At 35.7% G+C, this 22,302-nt stretch overlaps 2 protein-coding genes across 6 annotated transcripts; both read right to left on the bottom strand.

Annotated features, from left to right (window-relative positions):
- Window positions 1–469: 469 nt before the first annotated feature.
- LOC107023323 (golgin candidate 5) lies at window positions 470–16,951 on the bottom strand. Of its 5 annotated transcripts, none has more exons than XM_015223981.2 (20): window positions 16,792–16,951; window positions 16,420–16,615; window positions 13,496–14,589; window positions 12,521–12,592; window positions 11,394–11,468; window positions 8,816–8,930; window positions 7,700–7,761; window positions 7,567–7,614; window positions 5,300–5,584; window positions 5,163–5,222; window positions 4,997–5,080; window positions 4,828–4,893; window positions 4,658–4,756; window positions 4,363–4,581; window positions 3,524–3,635; window positions 2,989–3,200; window positions 2,692–2,751; window positions 2,457–2,570; window positions 821–895; window positions 470–737 (listed from the first exon to the last, which is right to left on the bottom strand). In XM_015223981.2, the coding sequence occupies exons 2-20, from the start codon at window positions 16,565–16,567 to the stop codon at window positions 702–704; spliced, it is 3,036 nt and encodes a 1,011-aa protein (XP_015079467.1). In that variant the 5' UTR covers window positions 16,568–16,615; window positions 16,792–16,951; the 3' UTR covers window positions 470–701. The 5 variants fall into 5 exon arrangements, with proteins under 5 accessions (XP_015079467.1, XP_015079465.1, XP_027773494.1 ...); XM_015223979.2 differs by having other exon boundaries at window positions 16,747–16,944; XM_027917693.1 differs by having other exon boundaries at window positions 13,496–14,583; window positions 16,420–16,945.
- Window positions 16,952–19,135: 2,184 nt separating this feature from the next.
- On the bottom strand, window positions 19,136–21,956 carry LOC107023590 (protein CURVATURE THYLAKOID 1C, chloroplastic). Its single transcript, XM_015224327.2, has 6 exons — window positions 21,699–21,956; window positions 20,887–20,981; window positions 20,439–20,525; window positions 20,010–20,072; window positions 19,804–19,841; window positions 19,136–19,497 (listed from the first exon to the last, which is right to left on the bottom strand). The coding sequence occupies exons 1-6, from the start codon at window positions 21,802–21,804 to the stop codon at window positions 19,443–19,445; spliced, it is 444 nt and encodes a 147-aa protein (XP_015079813.1). The 5' UTR covers window positions 21,805–21,956; the 3' UTR covers window positions 19,136–19,442.
- Window positions 21,957–22,302: the final 346 nt, after the last annotated feature.

Genomic DNA, 22,302 nt, shown 5'->3' on the forward strand with positions numbered 1-22,302 from the left:
ACATTGATCTCAATAAGCCGCGAAAACTCAAGTTTGTTTTAGTTAATGGATATAATTAAAAAGGTTGATATGAACTCACACGCGAGTGTTTTTATAAATTTGGACTGAAGTTTGTGATATAGTATGAAAATATTCAATAAGAACATATTATTTAAGTGTTCAAATAAAATTTATGGACAAATTTAAGAAATTATCAATATTTTCAATCTTTTATATAAAAGATGTATCTCCTTGTTGTTCCGGGTGTGAAACAGTGGAACTTCTTGTATCCTCTGATTTTCTCTTCTTTGAATTCATAGCAAAAGATCTCTGTAAAATTTGAATAGAACATATACGTAATATGATTCAAAATTAATCTGAAAATTATTAGTCAGGGTGTGTAAATTCCTAGCACATAAGCAAAACATGTCAGCTGCAACCAGCAAGGCACAGCCAACCATTTCAGTAACTTTAATTGCACTTGGAAACAAAGGTTAAAGCCAATAACACGTCACTGTTAAAAGAATATGCTATACAACGATTCACTTTAAAATTACAATAACAAACCTCTGTAAAAGGTAGTTTCTCTATAGATTTATAATAAAAACTGGTGACATAAGAATTGTCGTGTCCAAAATCAATGCGATACACCAAATACACTGCAGCACCCTCCCTCCGTGATGAAACAGACCAGAAAAAAAAATTCATCAACATATCAGCTGTCAGGTGGCACTCAGTGATGAACTAAGCACCTGGATCTGCAAGAATATCAAGAGTAAAATGTGGATTTCCAGCACCCGCAAAGGAAAGAAATGAACTAAATAATTGAGCAATGATATACCTTATTCACGAGTAAATTTACTTGTTCTCTGTACATCTCCTTCATATCAATAATATCAGCACGAAGTTCTTCCAACTATCACAAATACACGTCCAGTGAATAAGAAATTCAAAGAGCACTATGGGGAAAGAATACTTCACTGTGGACATAGATTGGATTTCAAATGGACAGTTGATCTATAAATAAATAAAGAAAGCGACACTTGACCAGTTGCATCCCCATTGAACAACTGCACGTGGCAGTAAAGCCACACAACTATTGCAAAGTTCTGTGTAAAATTCAAGTACGATGGAATAACATTGAACAACTAGAAATTATGATTCAATTAACCTAACTTAGGATGATCAAGTCGACATCAGCAAGCCCATAATCTGTATCATACTTCCATTGTTTAAAGAATTCATCAATATCTAAAGTGTGTTGGTTTGTCAATGGAGGGCTGAGCTTACCTAAAGGAGGAAGGAACACAAATCAAGAAATAGAGGAAGAGCGAAAAGGAAGAGATACAAACGTGTCTACTAGGGGAGTAGAAAAAGGAACTTCTAGAGTATATAACACCTGGGGAGTGTATGAGGTACACTTTCAACAATAATGGAGTAAAAATAGCATTTATGGCAGCAGATGCCACGAGTGGATCATGGAGAAGGGGGCACTTGAACATTTCGGGGAGTTTGGTGGTGCAAAAGGTATTTTATAAAAAAAAAATTGAGTAAAAAAGAAAGATGTCTATTCTTTACAATGTGGTTCAGAAGTTACAATAATTTCACAAAGAATGATGAAACTGAAATAACAGACATTTAACTAGAATGAAATAAGAATGATCTCCAGACATGAAGAAAACAGGTAAATTCACTCATCGCTACAATGCCCATAAAGGAAATCAGGAGATTGTTTGATGCCTAAGTGTTTGCACACTAACATGTACTTGAAAAACCGAAATAACTTGCAGAATTGATATTAATAATCATCTTTTTCTATAAGATATAATTCAATATAAATCTAAAAGAACACCTTTATTATAAAGGAAATTACTCGTGTATGCAACAAAAAGAACAGAACCGAGTAAGATACAGAAAAAGGACGACAACATCCTACATCAACTGAGTCTTAATCTATTCAGTACATCTGGGAATCGGAGCAAAACGAGACCTCCAGTCCAGAAAACTTTAGAGGCAAAGGTAAGGGAAGTATAACTCTTTCTTTTCACCATAAGTCATATTTTAGAAGGCAATTTGCACAAATCATCCAAAATAAAAGGAGATGCAATTAAAAATGGAACCAGACCTTTCATAAAACACAAGGGAACTAATTGTTTCAAAAATGTAGAAAGGTGCATGTGCACAAATTACTCTGCCAAAAATGTACAATTTACTATGTTGAGGTGATTTTATTTTTTTTGAAGAATATTGAGGTGATTGATACAGTTCATATACGTGATTTACACTTTGAGTGATATTCAAAAAATTCCGACGTTCCCACTTCCTGATATAATGATTTCCCAAATAAAGATGTTTCTTTTTGATGAGTAATATAGAAGCAAAGATAAGTTCCCTTTTAAACCCAAAACTGAGATCATCAAGAAACATAGCTGTGGCAGAGAAAAATAATGGATAGTATAAAAAAACTCCGTTTGTACCTCCTCATCACGTTCACCCATCAATTCAAGAGCTGCCGAGTGTCTCCTCCTAAGTGCATCTAGCTCTGCTCGGATGCCAGGCAGCATGGAAGCTTCTGAACGTAGCTTTTCACACTAAACAAATAATAAAGCCATTCTATTAATAATGATTTCCTTATCCAAAAAAGGGACATCACAAAGGGAAGGCTCTAAGGGAAAAAGAAAAAGAAGTTAGTATCTGGAAAAAAGAGTTTACCTCTGCGGTCATTTTAACCAACTCCTCAGCAAGGGAGTCACGGATGGCTTCCATAGATGCCTGGAAGAATCAATAAGTTAGTAGTAGGAGGTCAAATGGAAAAAACTAGTTGAAAGGAAAAATAGTCCTGCATGAAAACAGAGCACTGTAAGCTTTAGCTCCTATGGTTCGTTACTAAGATAGCTCCACTGAATAAACTTAACACCACACAGTGAAAAAGGGCCAACTAATACGATAAAATTATAAAATGAGTTCAGATGATACGCGGTTTAATAGAATCAGTCAGGGAGTCCATACCAGTCGAGACATATAAGACGCAAGTTCCCCATCTTTCTGGCGAAATGCAGGCGTCATACTCTTCATAAAGTATGGACTCATATTACCCTCTAATGCATTTCTACGCTCAGATAAATTGTCAGACGAGTCCAAAGATGCTTGCAGAAAATAGCTTTCCTCCATACTACTCAAGCTGCTAGCACTTGAAAGTCTGCGTGTCAAACTTCCTGCAACTAGGTGATTGTTAAACAACATCAGCAGCAGCAGCAGCAACAACAACAACATAATACTCAGTGTAATCCCACAAGTGGGGTATGGGGAGGGTGGTACGCAGCCTACCCCTACCTTACCTTGTTAAGGTAGAGAGAGGTTGTTTCCGATAGTCCCTCGGTTCAAGTAAAGCATAAAGAAAAATCAAGTACGGGAAGGGGAATACAGAAGTGAAGCAACCATGTTAAACATAATAGAGAATGTTAAACATGATGGAGAAGAGAACAGTAGCAATAACATAAATGTATGAAGCATCATATTGAAAACTAAATTTGGTATTAACTACCATTTTCTATCCCAGATTTCTGCTTCATTATTGGGCTCTGATCAGGCACATAATTAGTAGAACGAGCGGCCCTTTCTTGATCCAAACGAGCAGTTTTCTCCCTTTCCAACTCCTGTAAAATATTGGTGACAACTGACTCAGACATGCACTTCTCATTAATAAAATCAAAGCATTAACAACAAAGTCACAAGCAACTCTATGTTGTCTCCAGGTATGAATCCAGTCTAGATAGATTCCACCAATACCTATGTGATAAAGGTTCTTCTACTGCCATCATACATAACGTTTCTCTTCCCTCACCATCAAGATTGAGAAGCAGAGGCTTCAGAATAGGAGAAAACTAGAGCCGAATCACATAAAAAGTTAGCATACATGGATGAACAGCTTCACCTGCTGCTCTGACTGTTGGTAATCAAACTGGCACACTAAATGATAAAATTTTAACTTGTCTCCTTGCTTATAGAAAAACAATTTTCCTTATCTGTATTTTTTTTTATGCTCTCGAAGACGAGATTAAAGGGGAACAATGACAATGAGGGGCGAAGTACAGGTGACAGGAGCTTTACTGCCACTGATTAGGTATACCGTATACACTAAAAGACCATTTCAGCAGATCTGAGACCTTAAAAGAGAATAAACTAATTCAAAAGCCAAGAAGGCCAACCATTGGCTGATATGTAAAAAAATGAGTAAATCGACAAAACGAGATTTGCATATTCTTCAATTGAAGCATCTTGATCATATTTAAATTATGCTGCATGTAAAACCACAAGCATCATTGATGCTAAAAGGGGATTGAGACAGCAAATTAATAGGAAAGTAAAACATAATTTTGTTACCTGCCGCAGGAGTTCCTGATGAGTTAATGCTTCTTGTAATTCCTGCTTGTGTTTCCTTCTGAGTTCTTTAATTTCCTCTTCAAGCTGATTCACACGACCTTCGTTAGTCTCAGCTTCCTCCTTTAGAGCAAGATATTCTTGCCTATTCTCTGCGGCCCGCTGTCTCTCTTTGTCAAGGGACCTTGTTAGCTGTGTCTGCTCAGCTCTAAGACAAGATATCTGCAATACTAAATTTGTAAGCAAATTCCTGGGGAGAAGCGCTATGAAGCAGCGTCAAAGGAATAGGTGAAAGAACCTGAGCCTCAAGAACATTGATTCGGGATAGGGTTTGAGAAAGGCGTTCATTAATAGATCGCTCCTTTTCTTCTGAAGTTGCAGCTTTTGCCTCGGCTTCCTGCGAAGTAAAATTAAGAAACCCTTCGAGTTTCAACTATAAATAAAGTTTCTATATGTTTCTCTTAAGACCTGAAGACGTGAATTCAAAGTTCTCTCAACAGCAGCCCAAGCTTCAGCCTTTCTGGAGTTTGTTTCCTGTAATCAATGAAGAGGCATAAAACATAGACATTAAATGAGCGGTCCATATACCATGACCATATATAGGATATGAAAAATAATATCTCAGCTGCAGTAAAACCTGCATGGCTTCTATCTGCCTGAGAAGAGGTCTGGTAGATTCGGGAACTTGTGTTATCAACTCCTCACATCGACGTTCACTGGCCTAAACACAGAAGAATAAGTATATGTAAAGGAAACATGATTAAATAGTCAAGCACAAAAAGTTGCAAAAGAGAAAGTTATACTTGGTATCTTTTCTGGAGATCCTCAATTTCTCTGCGGAGCATATCTTCTTTAAAAACTGCCTGCAGGTGGAAAAAATGTTAGGCCCTGGGAAATTAGATTGATGAACCCCGATAGGACACTATTCAAGAATATAAACCTGCTGCTCCGTTCTGGTAAGTGTTTGCCTTAATTCTTCAAGTGCCTGAACAAGCATTGCTTCACGGTCTTCAGCCTCTCTGAGACGACCCTCTAGTTGAGTTCTAGCTTCATTGTTAGCCCGTGCCTCAGATAAAGCTTCTGCTTCTTTTGCGGCATTTAAAGCATTAGTATAGTATTCTTTTTGAGTTGCAAGTTCTGCTTGATGTTTTTCGACTGTTTCATGAAGCAACTTTTCTGTTGCTGCCTTGTCCCTCTTTATACTCTCTACTTTGTTCTCTTCAACCTAGGAAAAGCATAAGCATGTAAGTTAAAATCATAATTTCTACCATAATCCCACAAAAAATTAATAAGAAACATAAAGCAATCAACTCAACTAAACACTTGTTAAGTGACAATCCTTTACTTCATGAAAAGAAGTGCTAGGTGACGAGACTATATAAACTGTCTAAGAAGAGCTATAAAGTTCTTTTAACAACTCAAGAAACCAATGAGGGTACATTGAAGTAAAAATACAAACATCTCTCTTGAAGAATCTCTCCTTAACTGGTCTTGTGCAACCCTCCCCACTTGAGCTAGCCTTTTTGGGGTTGAGTTTCTTACATGGTATCAGACCATCCCAATTCTTGTTTCCTGATATTTGACCCCTTATTAAATTATCCAGTATCCAGATTTCCAGTCCTGGGCGTGAGGTGGGGGTTGACGAGTCCCACCTCAGACGAAAAAGGGATGGGTAGTCTCCTTATATGGTCTTGGGACGTTTGGGATTGAGTTAGCCCCAAGATTCTTTTTTTTTTTTTTGAAAATTGGTAACATACTACCTTGTATAAAAAGAAGATATGACAAATGTAATTTTTTTATTAGTTGAATCTTGTATTTTGCTTGAGTGGAAGGTTATAAGTTTGTTGCATTCCCTTTTTTGATGTCCTAATTTCCACTCTCTATTTTTGCCAGAGGTTAGGTAAATGCCCCCCTCTGTTTTTGTGTAATTTATGTTGGAAACTATAGACATGGTAGGGTCAAGCCAAACCCCACACCTAATAGCTTTAAGTTGTGATGGCGATGGCTTAAATTTTTTTCAAATAAAAAAGGTTATGCTGGGGACCTTTAGAAAATCAGAGAAGAACAAGAAACAGAATACTTACAAGGATCCTAAAAATTCTAAAAGTTGATCTGAATCCTCTAATCCTATCTCTTTACACCAAAAATGTAGAGGTACAATGCAATTCCATTTAACCTTGTGAATGGAATCAGATATATCTTCAATATTCCTACTATTCCACTCCTTCAACACTACCCAAGATTTATTTTACAAACCCTACAGTTCCTTGAACAACTCAAGAACCCAATGAGGGAAAATTGCAGTAAAATATAAGTTACTAAATTTCCTTAAGGGTATTCCTTCAAAAGTTGGGCTCATCTTGCTTGATTCTACTAAAGCGGTCAGCAATAAGGCAACTTCCAAGACAAAAGGATACCTACTTAGAACAAAGACCAGGTGAAAAAAATATCTTTCTGAAGTGGACTCAAGTTATCCAGGCAGAACTATCAAAAAATACTAAATGTGTTTGGTACGATGTAGATAAAGTCATTTTCTGATAAGTATCTTCTATGAAAAATGCTTCCCAGTGGTTCATTGGTGCGTAGAATATAGTTTCTTAAAAAAAAGACATTTATCAAGAGTTAATAATAATGTTAGCACATTGTATAGTATGTTGATGAAATTTTTTAAGTATAAAGATTTATTTTTATTTATACTTTTAACAAAGGTAACAAAGTATAAAGATTTATTATAATGTCTAAATGTTTGTCAGAGCAGTGATATGAAGTTAGAAGTTGTGGTAACTGTAACAAAAATAACTTCCATACATGTGTAACAGAAGACGTTTTCCCCCATTTGATGGAAAACATTATTTGGCAACAAAACCCCAAAAAGTGATTTATCTTCCACAAATATTTTCCTTCACACCAAACAGATTTTGAACACTTCTCCCCTTCTCAGATGAACTTCAACTGCAGCTAGGGTTAATTTTAGAAAATTTCTACTCCCAAATTGTTGTAGTAGGCATGCTAAAACCAAGAGCAACTTATAGCTGAAAACTCTAAGAATAACATTTTCGTGAAAATGAATACAAGGCAGTCGACATTTTAACATAATAAAAGAACATATTAACCATAATAGGAGAGAGTTGAAAGTAATCCAGGCACCTCTTGTCACCCCTCACAATATCTACAATCAAGTTGTTGCATCAATTAGAAATGACTGACCTCAAGCTTGGTATGTAATCCTTTCTTCTCTTCTTCAAGCTCTCTGATCTAACTTTCAAAACAAATGGAAGATTTGTTAAAACTAATAAATATGCTTTCTGAAATGGAATAATGAGTATGCCTGATCACACACCTGTGCCCTTAACTTTCTCATCTGAGCTTCTTGGGCAGCTTGCTTTTTAGAAAGCTGCTCACCTGGAGAAAAACTGGGTTTTAGACATTGAAATGGCATAAAAAGAGCCCAAGATAATGTATCTTGTTGAATATAGAGCTTATACAAACTTGAAAAGAATAAAGATATTTCTCCAAATAGTCTGATATACATGTCAACAGGAACTAAATTGTGTAAAGAGACTCTAGTCAAAGGTTACCAATAAAAAGAAAAAGACGCTCTAGCCAAAGGTTCAGTCACAGCAGCACAAGATAGTAAGAAGTTCCTCACAAAGGTTCTGATATGATGTAACTTCCAGCATGCACAAACTTGAGTTCTTCCATAGAACCCATACTTAAGGACTTGACTACTTTTTAGATTGTCCAATCATCAGACCACACCCAAACAGGCATTTCGACCCATCTTGAATTTATTTCCCCAATGAAATACATATAGAGATGGTAAAATTATTGACCCGCTTATTTATTAGCTCAGCTCATTTCAGCCCATCAAACTTTGGACTGATGTCTAGCCCAAATTGATCCACTGGAAATCTTGTCAAAATATTTTTAAAAGGATATATTATTTATTTGATATATTATATTAATATAGTCATAAAAAAGAAATACAATAATTTTACTAGGTATAAAAAATTTAAAAAGAACAAATCAAGCAATTACAACTTAATAAGAGTTGCGCAAGTTGGGTTATAACCCGTTTTTTTGCAAATTTCAGCCCAAGTGACTTTGGGTGGGTCAATACCCGCTATTTATTAACTCAGCCTATTTTGACGAGCCCAAATTCAGCCCAACCCGCCCATTTGCCACCTATACATACATAATTGCCGCAGGTATGACCTGCCCCTTTTTTGGTTGATCAGCAAGTATGACCGACGCTCTAGCACAAGTATGATATCTAAGTTTTCGTCTAGTTAGAAACAAAGATACCACCTAAGATTAATGAAAATGTACCTTGTCCATAACTGTATAATTATCTTATATGTCACATACAGTACGAAAGCTTCACATGAAACAAAGGCATAATGACAGTGTAATGTATTAAAATCACATTTAGAGCCAGAGTTTGAGTTTGTCGTACCTTCAGCCATTACTTGAGTAATTATCTCATCCTTCTCTTTGAGAAGAGCTGCAGCATCACTCTTCTTATTATGTTCCCTGCGAAGTGTATCCCTTTCTTTGGTGAGAGCATAAACCTGAAAAGAATGAGTATTAAAAAATATTATTCACAACACATTTACTAGAATGTTAAGACACATTTCATTTTCCCCTTTTAATACGACAACAACAAACCCAGTGAGAGTAATCCACCAGTGGAGGTGGGATCTAGGGAGGGGTGTACGTGGGGTGTATGCAAACCTTGCCCCTACCTCGTGGAGATAAGATAATTTTTTTCTAATTGAACTCGGCTCAAGTAAAGCATTTCAAAGTTGTTTGAAAAAGGACACAAGGAAATGGAGAACATAACAACTAATTAGAGAAGAATGCTGTGCAACTCTATTTCCAAATTTGGTTATGCTAAGCTAGCAGAACAAGGACACAATTTCTCAGATGTGGAGCCCTCAGGGATGGAATTTCTTGTTTAGAAGAGCCCTCAAAGGGCTCGAGATAGAGAGAACCACTGTCTGTTTCAATCCTAAATACCTTCCCAGGCACCTCCAATGAGCCTGACACGCCTATATGAAAATTACAGAAAAGAGTGTTCACGGTGAAGTCTTGCTACTGGAGTAGCAATGTTGGTCAAAGAAGAAATAGAATCTGGCCTTGGAAACTCATTTGGAAGATAAAAATACCTCTAAAGGAATCATGTTTTTCTTGGTTGGTGTGTAGAAGGGCAAGTCTAACACATGAAGTGCTTCAGAAAAAAGGAAGACAGAATTGTTCAAGATGCTTTCTGTGTGATCAAGATGCTGAAGTCAATGGACATTTGTTCCTCCACTGCAAGGTAGCTACCAACCTATGGAACATGTTTTTCTGCATCCTTGGTGTATGCTGGGTAACTCCACCGACCACTAAGGGTATGCTAGACAGCTGGAAGGAGATAGGAAGAAGACATTCTACTGAAGACTAATGAGACTTAATACCAGCTTGCATTTGGTGGACTTCATGGAAAGAAAGGAATGCTAGATGTTTTGAGGACAAGTGTAACAACATAGAGAGAAGATAAGGATGAATAGCCTAAAGTGTCGTTTAGTAGAGAGTATAAGAATAATGTTAAATAGGGTGAATTAGCAATGCTTGCATTAGCAATGCATGTATTAGTTATACTTGCATTGATTATACATAGATTACTTTTATGCATCGCTTGGTTTTTGATGCATAAAAAAAAAGTATGCATTGCACAAAAAATTTAATCTACAAAGATACGCTTCATTATTATGGTAGAAAAAATGTAAAAAAGATTTTGAGGGGCGATTGGGTCTTTCATCATGCTAATGCATGGCATTATAATCATTGCCCTGCTAATACCTAGAAATCCATGGTATTAGTAATACACAGTACTACACACATTAATACACTATAGAGTGTATAACTAATGCATAGGATGGAAAAGAGTACCAAACAAGGTACTAGTAATACACAAGACTAATGCATGCATTATTTTTTCTAATACACACTACCAAACGACCCCTTAGTCTTTTATACTTATGGTGTAAACAGGATATGAGAGGGGTTATAGAACTTTTTGTTGATTTCATAGGCAATTTGTAATCTCCCTAGGGGTAGGTTTTGTTATGCTCTGATGAGATAGTAAGTGACCTATGCTCATCATTATTTGATGATGAGACTTTTGTGAACACACACTTACCCTTATCTCAAAAATAAAATAAGGAAAACAATGCATAGCATTCAAAAAAAGAACTATCTAATAGCAAACAGAAATGCATCAGTCCTCGAATTATATTAAAAGAACAACTAACAATGATGCCATCAAGCTTGCCATGGACAGAGATTAAACTTGATAGTACAGGAGGATTTTCTTTAAAAAAACAAACTGGGGAACTGCAATTTTAGAAAGTAGTAGACATGAGGTTTCAGCAGTAAATAGAGATGCGGCAAGGATGGTGCAATTTCTTCAAAATTTTTAATGAACTCGGAAAAAATGGAATATTACCAGCCAACACAGAATGTTTCTCTTCTTCTTTCAATATCATGTATGTGCAGCATATAAAAGGTGCTTCTACTTTTTTTTACAAGAGCAAGACAAAAGAAGGGTATGGAGTTTCTCCAAAGAATGATCTCCTGTGGAAGTATACGGATTTTCAAGGGTCAAGCTCCCCGTCCCAATTCATATATGTAGTTAATAAGGTCTTATTGACACTAAAGGGGTTCGACACATTACAGATCAGCAAGATAATCCTGCATCCTTAGAGTCTATTAGAACCATTGAAAAACTAAAAGTGTAAGAGACCATCAAGCGTTATACAGAACCAGCAAGCATAAAATACGAAGTTATACACATAAAAGCTGAAGCTGAACATTGTAGTGATGCCTAAATGAAGTAGAAAAACTATGCAACAATGTGAAAGCTCAAATAAACTGTCTTTCAAGAATTCATGCTACTGTTATGATGTGAAAAGGCTGATGATCAAGCCATAAAGCAAGCACTTAGCACTGGAAGTTTAAGCCGAAACATTCATGTGAAAACACATTCATACCTTCCTCTCAAGAGCAGAAACTTTTTGATGGTACTCTTCTCGCAGAGATTCAATTGCTGCATCACTGGACTTCCTCTGTAAAAATTAGTGTGTAAGCAAGAGATATAATATTGGTGGAGTTCCACTTAGAAGGGAATTATGAGGGATGAAAGATGAACCTAACATACACATAAGAGGAACGCTGTGGGGATGGGGAATTAGAAAAAAGTTTTAAAAAGTGCATTGGAACTCACCAGTTTAAATAAAATTAACAAAAGAGTTAAACTAAAGTTTCGATCCATTATCCATTACAAAACACACATCCATTGGCACGTGCTATGCTGATCCCACCCAGCAGCAATAAAGACCCAATTACACATATGATATTAATACTAAAGGAAGATAAAATGAACAACAGAATAATTGCTCACAAACAACATAGGAGAGGTAACCCGCACTAGGCAAGCCCGGTGCGACGAGCTCAACCCTGAAGGCAAACCCCTTGCTTTCGCTGGCAAGAGGTTTCGCACTTGAGACCTCCAACATAAAAATTCCAAGCCCAAACCACTGGGCCACCCCGAAACATTCTGTACTTAAATTGATACAGGAAACTAGCAGTTCTGAGAGAATAGAAGAGCATACGAAGCACAAGTCATCTAATAAACAGGACAGAAGCTAGAATTTGTCTAAGAGAAAATGCAACGTGTATTGATGTGAAAGCAGTTCAATCAAAATCATCAATGATGAGAGTCATATGAAATTATGCAACAGAAGCAATTCTTCCTATTCTACACGCATCTAGTCAAGAGAAGTCTGATTATTGATGATGTTCATTAAAAAGTGCTTAACAAATTAGGTGGTAGTTAAGATGACTCAATCAGTCAGCACAGAAGCTTACACAATATCTGGCTCACATGCAAGATTAACTTATCTAGAAGAAAATCGCAAGCAAGGGCAGAAGAGAAAGAAATATTATCCAATTACAAGCAGAAAAACAACACTAGAAATCAAATTTATGAGATGGTAAATTCATCCTGAAACAATGGGAACTATAGTATGTCTTTGACTCATGCCATTTCAAAAACTAGCGGACAGCAACAAATTGAATTAACAGCCTCGAAAGGAACTTCAAAATGATGAGAACTTACTCTCAGATCCTCAGTAACAGCCTTCAATTGCTCGTTCTCATTCATCAACTTTGCAATTTCATCAGCTTTAGCCTGAGGAAAAACAATGACATGTCATCTTGTTGAGTGTATCATTTTATAAACAAGAACTGAAAATAAGGGGTCTAACACACCAACTGAATTTTTTTTCAAGTTTGTGGCATGACAGGAAGATATTGAGAAGTTCATATATAATGGGAGAAATTAGTTCCAATCACCCAAAATCCTTAAATATATTTATTGTCTTTGGAATAATCTTGCTGCATAATAATAAAGGGATAATTGCAATTAAACGTATGAAGCTGCTCCACGGTCCAAGCTTCCCTCTAAGTTTGAGGCATAACAGGAAGATATTGCGAAGTTCATACATGATGGGAGAATTAGTTCCAATCACCCAAAATCCTTAAATATATTTATTGGCTTTGGAATAATCTTGCTGCATAATAATAAAGGGATAATTGCAATTAAACGTATGAAGCTGCTACACGGTCCAATCATCTTTAGGCATATACCAACATCCTTGCCAATGGATTCCACAACTTCAGAAAGGATCCACGGACTACGGAAAAGATATCCATGTGTTCAGACATTTGAGACCTCAAGATGGTAAACTATGTCATTTGAGAAGTACAAGACAATATCAATGGGATGTGTCAATGACACACACACACTTCAAATCAGAACTTCTTTAATTGAAGCTACTTTTAGTCAAAATCAACTCATTGAAGCAACTTTTATCCATGACCACACAAGTTGGGAGAAATTATTGAGGATGAGTGGGATTCAGATTTCAGCTAATCTTAGGTAATACAACGTGAATTATTGGACTCGCCTACTATAGGTGCATACAACAAAAGATTCACATTCTCAAGTAACTTCAGTAGATTCAGTAATGTTCCCCTGATGCTGAGGAGCACAAGGTGCATAAATTTCCATTAAAGTAGCATATGGACATACCTGAGCTTGTCTAGCAGCTCCTTGTAATGCAGTTTCCATCATTTTCATTTCCTTTTTCAGCTTCTCCACTTCAACCACTGAATTGGTAACATCTGAAGAGTTGCTTCCGGAGCTCAACCGTTCTTTTACACCAGTCTCCTGATCATTTCCTCGCTGGGTAGCCTCCACAGGTCTACTAACCAACTCATTTTCAGGCATAACTGTATCAGATAGCTTCTTCAGACCTTCATCGGTGTGCTGGTCACCAAGAAAGCTCCTGTTAGAATGCTCTTCAAGACTTTCACCTTCGCTGGCAGTTACAGAATCTGAAACAGAAGGTCTTCCACTATCTGCTTGGTCACTTGATGCATCCCGTGATTCAGCTGAAGGAGATTCCACGGTGACTTCTTTCTTCTGTTCCCTGTCTGTAGGGTAATTTGATGCATCCTCTAATTGAACAGGAGGAGATTCCTCAGTGACTTCTTTCTTCTGTTCCCCGTCATTACCGGTATTTTCCTGTGAATCAACAAGCAGCGGGATACCAACTTCAGTTTGAGATAAAGCATTTGATGATTGGGAAGCAACCAACTCGAGGTTTTCAGATGATTCTCGCTCTGGAATATTCTTTTGGAGGATTCCTGGAGATGTTTCCTGATCAAGCTCAATGACCTTCGATGCTTCTGCCAGTGAATTAATTTCAGCTTTTCTTTCATCTGGCCCAGTAACACTTCTTTGTTCCTCCTGATCAAAACTTGGTTCCGCAGAAGAATTCAGTTTGACATCAACAGCTCTTGCCGCCTCAGTTTCTTCTTCAGCAGATATCATTTGATTTGATTTTGCATCAACATCCTTTGCTTCTTCAATAGGTTCTTGAACCGATTTAGTTTCTTCAATAATGTCCGTTGTTTCTTCTTTTGGTTCTTTAGGAACCACACCACGTCGAGTTGTAGTCTCAGCTGAATCTTCAACTACTTCCCCTGTGGGCAAGGTGGGCTTTGACGACTCAGCTTTCTCTACAGATTCTTCAGCAGTCTCCTCACTTTTTTGCCCCATAAAAGACATGACAGGATCAAATAAGGCCCTCCTATCCGTAGTTGAAGGCCATAACCCTGAAGCTGGCGTGCAATCGAAGCATTGCCCACAAGAAAATAGGGAAGCATTGAAATGAATCAGTCAGCTCTAAAATTTGACTTTCCTAAGAAATGCATCAATCTAATATACTTAAGAAGGCTTAAATGAATGCATGGAATGTGGTGAGACAAGCAGCAAAGAAATTCAACATTCGGTTAACATCTTTGGAGGACATTCAAATCAGTTTATGAAGGTGTTGGAACACACACAAATATACATGAAACATATTTGTGTGTGTACATGTGCAAGTGTCTGTGTAAGTAACTAACAGATGCCATCAGTTTATGTCATACATATACTTGGAAGCTTCTAAGACCAAAGTTAGAAAGTGTCACTCCATTCCCAAGCTATTGCACTCTCCGCCAGGCAAGAGATTGTCTATCACTCTATAGGGTCGTTCTTAAGGTGCATTAGAAAAATAATGCATGCAATTAGCTTAATGTATTATTAATACCTTATTTGGTACACTTTTTCAACTTATGTATAACTAATGCATTAATTATACACTCTATTAGGCATTATGCTATGGCCTATGCATAACTAATACATAAGAAACCATTGTATTAGCAATGCAAGGGATTCTAATGTATGCATTAGGATGGGTAAAGACATAATTGCCCCTCCAAACCTTTTCAACATCCTTCCCATTGTGTTTGTGCATGATATTTTTGTAAGCAAATAATTTATTTTAGAAATATGCAATGCATGTTATTTTCTTAACACCAAATCAAACACTGCATACAAAATAATCTCAACATTACTAATGGCAGCATTACTAATACACCCTATTCAGTTGTTAATACAGTACTGAGATTTCACATCACCACTTTATTATTGAGATCACCCCAGACAACTAATGGCTTGATACTTCCATATTATCCCCATGTATAATCTCATTCGCTCATCTCTGAATTTCCTGTTTTTGGAACTCCGAGAGGCCAGTAATTACCTCTTTATCTTAGTCTTGCAATCCCAGATCTATATGTTGGCACCCAATCCTACTCTGACATGACGTTGTTACTCTCACATCAGAGCTTACTCCTAACTAGTGTTGGCAAAATGAACCCATTTGTCATCAACCAGTCCTTATTTGAACAGGTTGGGTGAGTGATACTCAAAATGGGTGAAATATGGGTTCAACCTATTTTTAAACAGTATAAAAATGAGTCAGTTATGGTTAATTAGCGGGTCAAATATGGGTTGAAAGCATTTACACTGAACCATTCACATATTCGGATATTGCAAGACTTGAACTGTGTAATCCCACCATCATTTATTAATCAGTGTTTCTAGCGACACGAAATCTGTTAGGAGTTAAAGACTACTGATTCCCAAACATGCAGGCAATAAGAAGTTCAAACATACTAAAATATGCATTTCATTCTTGGCCTTACCAGATTCAACTTTCACAAGGGCAATAACCAAATACTAAGGGCAGTATTAGAGAAGTCATAATACATTTGAGAGATGTTAGGCAGCTTCTAAAGCATGAAGCACGCCATTGTACACAGATACAAGAATGCTATAGAGGCAATAAAGTACTATGCAATTCTTTCCAGGATCTATGATCTGCTTGAGGTTACACTTACATTAGTGTTCGCCAAGTAAATTTAAACAAACTCTAGTTAGAATCCTAATTTTCATAAATAGAGTGGAATAAATATGCATCTGTATCCAGTGGGAGGTGGCACGTATCTAGCGGAATTAGGCGAGCAGCCAACGCTGGTCCGGACATGCTGAATCCAACTAATATTGAGGATTAACATTAACGTATGAGATAAAATTCTGAGAAAGTATAACGATCTAATAGATACCTTCATTGCTACTAGACTCAGATTTCTCCTCGAGACCAAGTGCAGTGTCGAAATTCTTTTCAATGTTTTTGACACTCTCACTGAGCTTATTCACGGCACCGGCAAGATCCAAGTTCGCCAAATCAAGTTTCCCACCAAACCACGCCATCTTTTTGACTCGATCCAAAGCTCAAATTACATGGAAAGCTCCTTCATCCTATCAAATGAATCATACATTGTCAAAATCCTAAGAATTCCAATTTCAATAAACAACATCCATATAACAGCAAAATTGTTTTTGTGTTCAATCAGATCCCATCATTCAATAATTTCGATTCAGAAAGTTACCAAAAAAAAATATTGAAGATTGGATTGATTGAAGTTTTTTAATACCACACTTGGAACTTGGAAGCGGAGCAATAAAAATGAAAAGATTTTGGGAAGGGCGAAAAAGAAATCGATCTGCAGGAACGGTGAACTTCAGCGTCCACCGTCACCGTCTTTCTTCTTTCCTTTTTTCCGTTTTTTCGTAAACGTTAACGGCGTATAAATGGGAACTCTTGACTTGTGATATCTTCACCGTTAAATGATGTGCGAAACTTTTTGTATTCGTACATGGTTAATTTTTTGTGATGATTAATCAACTATTATTACTAGACTATACCATAAAAATAGTTTCTTTTTTTAATAAAAATTAAATATATATTGAATTGATTATCATCTTTGTTAGGGTGTTCGTGGTTCGATTTTAAATTGGTTATTGAATAAAATCAAAATCAAATTAATATGGTAGGTTTTTTAAATTTCTAAAATCAAATTAAACCAAATGAAAAAAATAACCATCTGTTTGTTATTGACGGTTTGGTTCAGTTTTTCTGATTTTTCCCGTTTGAAAGTGATATAACTTTTTGAGGACATACATATCTTGATTAAAAAAAAAAACATCTAATACATGAAAAATTCATATAAAGCTATTATTGGTTCAATTAATCAATTAAATAATATAAGAGTTATCATTACACGAATAAAGTTATTAAATTAAGAGAAAGTGTGTGAGTATCTTATGAACGGTTAGTAGGTAATAAGTTTGATGGAATTGGACTTAGGATTGTAATTGGGCTAAAATTTAAGTGTTAGGCTTGAGAAAATTGTAAAGTTAACGACTTAAATTACTTAAAATTTAACAAAAAATCTTTATATTTATTGATAAATAATATATAAATAATTATAAAATTTATATATCTAATTTATCGGTTCAGTTTGATTTTTTTTAGTAAAACCAAAATCAAATCAAATAGTGTCAGTTTTCAAAATTTAAAAACAAGACCTAACCAAATCAAACCAAATATCAATTTTTTTTTAATCGATTTGATTTGGATTATTGTTCGATTTGATTTTTTAACCATAGCCATGAACAACCCTAATTCTTCTTTATGATTGATATAAATTCATCACGTGCAGAAAAAGAAAATGTTAGTGAAAAAACTTACAAGATAATAAAATTGCAAAATTACAATTGAAAATAAAATGAAGAAAGTAATTTCTTCAGGCTGAGGCGCGGATATCTCGCTCTCTTTAAGGAGATTCAAGCCCACTGCAGCAAATGTTTTCACCGGTCCAGCAGTAGTCCTCTTTGACTTGTCCCCTCCAGGATACAACAGCCTTCACAAAGTATAACTCAACAACTCTGGACAAGAGTTGAGTCCAAAGCTCCACAAAAAAGAACACCTCCCTTCAACTAATAAGAACTCTCTTTTAGACTAACTCTTTCACTCTTTGTTTTCTCTTATGAATTGTGTGTATCTAAAACCAAATGAAGACTACCACTATTTATACTACAAGAAGTCTTCCTAGCAATGGATAGGAAGATAATGGAGGTAGTAAATAGTGAAGATAATGGCCTTAGGAGTTTCATAGGTTACAATGGGAGTTACATAGGTTACATAAATTACAATGGGAGTTACATAGGTTACGTAGGTTACAACGGGAGTTACATAGGTTACATAGAGTAATGGAGGAATTAAGAATGAAATACATTGATGGATAACCAATGCTAATGGATGATGTAGAAGTCATCCATTCCAATGTTCATTCTTATAACTCCAAAATAAAGCAATTTAATATGTTAAAAATTAACATTAAAATGCTAATAACCTAACAGAAAATACTACAAACTGCATGTGAAAATACATGAGTCCTAAAATACAGAATATCCAATACCTAAATGTAATTTTGAATTCATATTTTTAATTACTACTTTTTGCAACTTGTCTTGAAGGTATCAATAATTCAATATCACTGTACGAAAATATGATGCGCTCACTTTATTCATGTTAATTAAGAATGAAAAATACATTGTCGTATACAATTTTTATTACTTAAAATAATACTTGATTAAGAGCTTAAGACGTTTTGTGTTGCGTTATAAGTATTAACCCGGAAAAGAAAATATTGCAAGTTGCATGTGAAAATAAACACATCCTAAAATATAGGATATCCAACACCTAAATGTAATTTTGAAGCACTTTCGATTTTTAACCACTATTTTTTGCAACTTGTCTCGAGTGTACCCAATAACTCAACGTCACTAGCGAAAATATGTAACACCAATACCTATATTTACGTAATATTAAAAAATCAAATTAAACTAGAACTGAGAAAACATATTTCAATATGGACTAGGATAAACAAAATCTAACTAGACAGAAATTTTAAATAAATACTAAATATCAAATCATAAACAAATTAGGATTCCCACTTTTGGTTTATATACGTGAACTCAAACTTGCTAAAGAGTTTTTGTTGGATCAGTCTGACTAGTAGAAAACCATAGGAAATTGAGAGAGGGATGGTGAAAGCACTCTACTTCCAGTTGGCAAAAGGCATATTATATTAACAAATTATAGATGTAAGAAGTAGTATATGAGGAAAAAAAATGTTGCTCATTTCTGAAGATATCATTTCATCTGTAAAATGATTCAGCATTTTGGTGATGCTTGGATACAGAAGTACAACATGAACTGTATCATCCTAATATTTTCAGATCACTGCCCCAAGATATCTGATATTGATTTATTGATCCCTTGAAACAATTCTTGCCTGTTATTGGAAAAATAAAAGAACACGTCAGGTGGAGCGCAGTGATATGAAGTTATCAACTATGACTGAAGTGAAGCAGACAATTCAAAGTGTATGGTTGGACCAACAATACAAACATTTGCATGAAGGATTTGTATAAGCTTGAGAAACAAAATGTGGGCATATGAATAACGCAAGTTAGTGGTACTTTTCACTTTATTATATGTGCAAAACAGATATAACAGTTTAAGACATGAAGCAGAGGACGGGAGGGGGTAAGATTGGAGACACTAGATAAGAGAAGGCAACTTTTGACAGAGTTTTTACCTGTTGGGCTTGAATAAGAGGTATCTGTATACGAACCACTACAAAAGAGAAAGAACAGGAAATGCATTAAATCAATGATTGCCGAGGAAATCAGAATAACAACATATTAAACTCACTATTTGACACCTGAAACAATAAAGGAGACAGAAATCTTTCTATTGTTCCTCAATAAATACAGGAGGAAATAAGTGTGCTTCAATACTTACAGTAGAAAACAATATCCCGATGAATTCAAACACACCTGGAATGAGAGGCAGGCTGTCGATTGCCTATTCAAAACTTAAAGAACATCAGTACATTCACAATTCTTAAAAACAAAAAAATCTTTGAATCTCTCAACAGTATAATTTAAAGCAACACTGCATCCTTGTCGCTAATACACTGGAAAAAATAACGATCATTATGGGCCAAAAAATGATGTAAGACTGCTAGTATGAGGTCATATGTTGCACTAGTCATGTTTCCAGCAGGGGTTATTGGAGCTCAATATGTTCTTGGATAGGTAGGTATTGTCAACTGATATGGTCAAAAAGATATTGTCAACCACCAAAGAGGCGATATTGTAGACTTCTCAATGTGGTATGGACATATAATAACTCCAGCATCTATATATATAATAAAGCAACAAAGTTTACCGCGACAAAATTCGAAGAAGCCCAGAAACCAACAATAGCAGCAATTCCCAACCCAATTACAGCAATCCGGTCTTCAGGGTTGTCCCACTGTTTCGACAATCAAACAAGATGCAATTCAACCAATCTAATCATAAAAAGTCAGGTCAGACGATCTATGTTGCTTTACAGTGTCAATTTCCAGACTTTTTTCTTTTTTTTGTCTGGGGGGTGAAGGCCAAAGGGGAGTGTAGCATGGAATATTTGCCCTTGCACAATCAACAGAAAATGCAACTACGCAAAAGTGCAAACAATGAATGAAACAGACTGAAGATTAATCGACAACTCCACGTTGTGTCTTTTGCCAAGAGAAATGAGCAGTGGGTTAATTCTGTTTCTCGTACAAGTGTCACTAAAATGAACTCTTGGAATCAAGATATGAGTGCCGAAAAGGGAAAGAAGGGGCACTCACAATATTCTTTACTGATTTAACAACACTTGGGGAGGATAAGAATTCAGAACTTTCACTGGTAGCCTTTGCTGTGATGGCCAGGTGACCTTGTCTTGCTACAGAAACAGTAACAATTAGAAGGAATCTGTAAAATATCAGTACCCCTTATTATATATAAAAGCATGAAAACAAACCAAGGAGGAGACGAGACATAAATTGAGCAGCAGAAATTTCATAACTGTCAAGGTGATTTATCAGAATCCAGAATCTGAATATGACTTGTCATCTTCAACAAGCTTTCAAAGTCAATTTTACCTGGTTTAGCAGTATTAATTGTTCTGTAACCGCATTTCATGAATGTTCTATTTACAGGTTCATCCACCTCCATTCCATAGTAGCCAAAAGTCAATAACAAATTCAGGATAGCCTCGCTCACAGGCTCATTTACTTCTATCTATAGTAACAAATACGGAACAGAAACATTTCTTTTGCTAGTAAATGATGTATGTTCATTGAGTATCTCCAACTCTTCTTGTTAAGTCCTCTCTATGGACTAAACACACTACATAACGAGAAACATCCATACTAGTCTTTAAACTATCTAGTGAAATGTAGCAAAAACAACAGGTGATTTAGATTTAATCGAGGCCCAGACACTACAGTTATTTAAAAAAAAACTAGTGAAAAGTAGCATCATCGATGTTACAAGCCCGGTATTACTACTGATCGGATTTTCACCTATGAAATTGCAACACAATACCTCAAAATTATACTTCAATAAGACTAATTGCAGACTGAAACTGTTATTGTGAATGTTGAAGAAGAAAACTTACTGGTTGGGACGAAAAGAGTAGAAGTGTGAACAGTTCCGAAAAGGGTTTGTCTAGCAGTGATGGCGGGCGGAGGAGGATGCAGCTTAGCTACTACGATTGAAGCCATCTGAGAATTTGAACTTTGTATTTTGTCAAATGGAAACAACAATTAAGCAGTGATGGAGAATATAGAAAGTTGAAGCTATTGGAAGCAGATTGGGCAGTGAAGAACACGCAGCCACATACGCCACAACAATAATAAGAGCAAAAGCCGAATGTGGGAACCCAAAAATTAACCCGTCGTTTAGTTATACATAATTTAATTATTTATCTAGTACTAGTTATTTTAGCATTTAGCATTTATAAATTCGTGGATAAAGTAAAATATATATAAATTAATTATAATTAAGTGAAATAAATTGTAAATTTAAACACATATTATTCGTATATTGACTTGGCAGAATAAATTAAGGTTTTTAACAATAAATTCACTCAATTATATTAACTATTAAAAAAATTTGTTTTTAGCAGAATAAATTATTTTATATTTCATGTAAATATGAACCCACAACTACACATAATTTAAATTTTTCATTATAATTCTTCTTTCTTCTTAATTACCATT

Source organism: Solanum pennellii, chromosome 6 (genome assembly GCF_001406875.1).
Source record: "Solanum pennellii chromosome 6, SPENNV200".
Classification (NCBI taxonomy): domain Eukaryota; kingdom Viridiplantae; phylum Streptophyta; class Magnoliopsida; order Solanales; family Solanaceae; genus Solanum; species Solanum pennellii.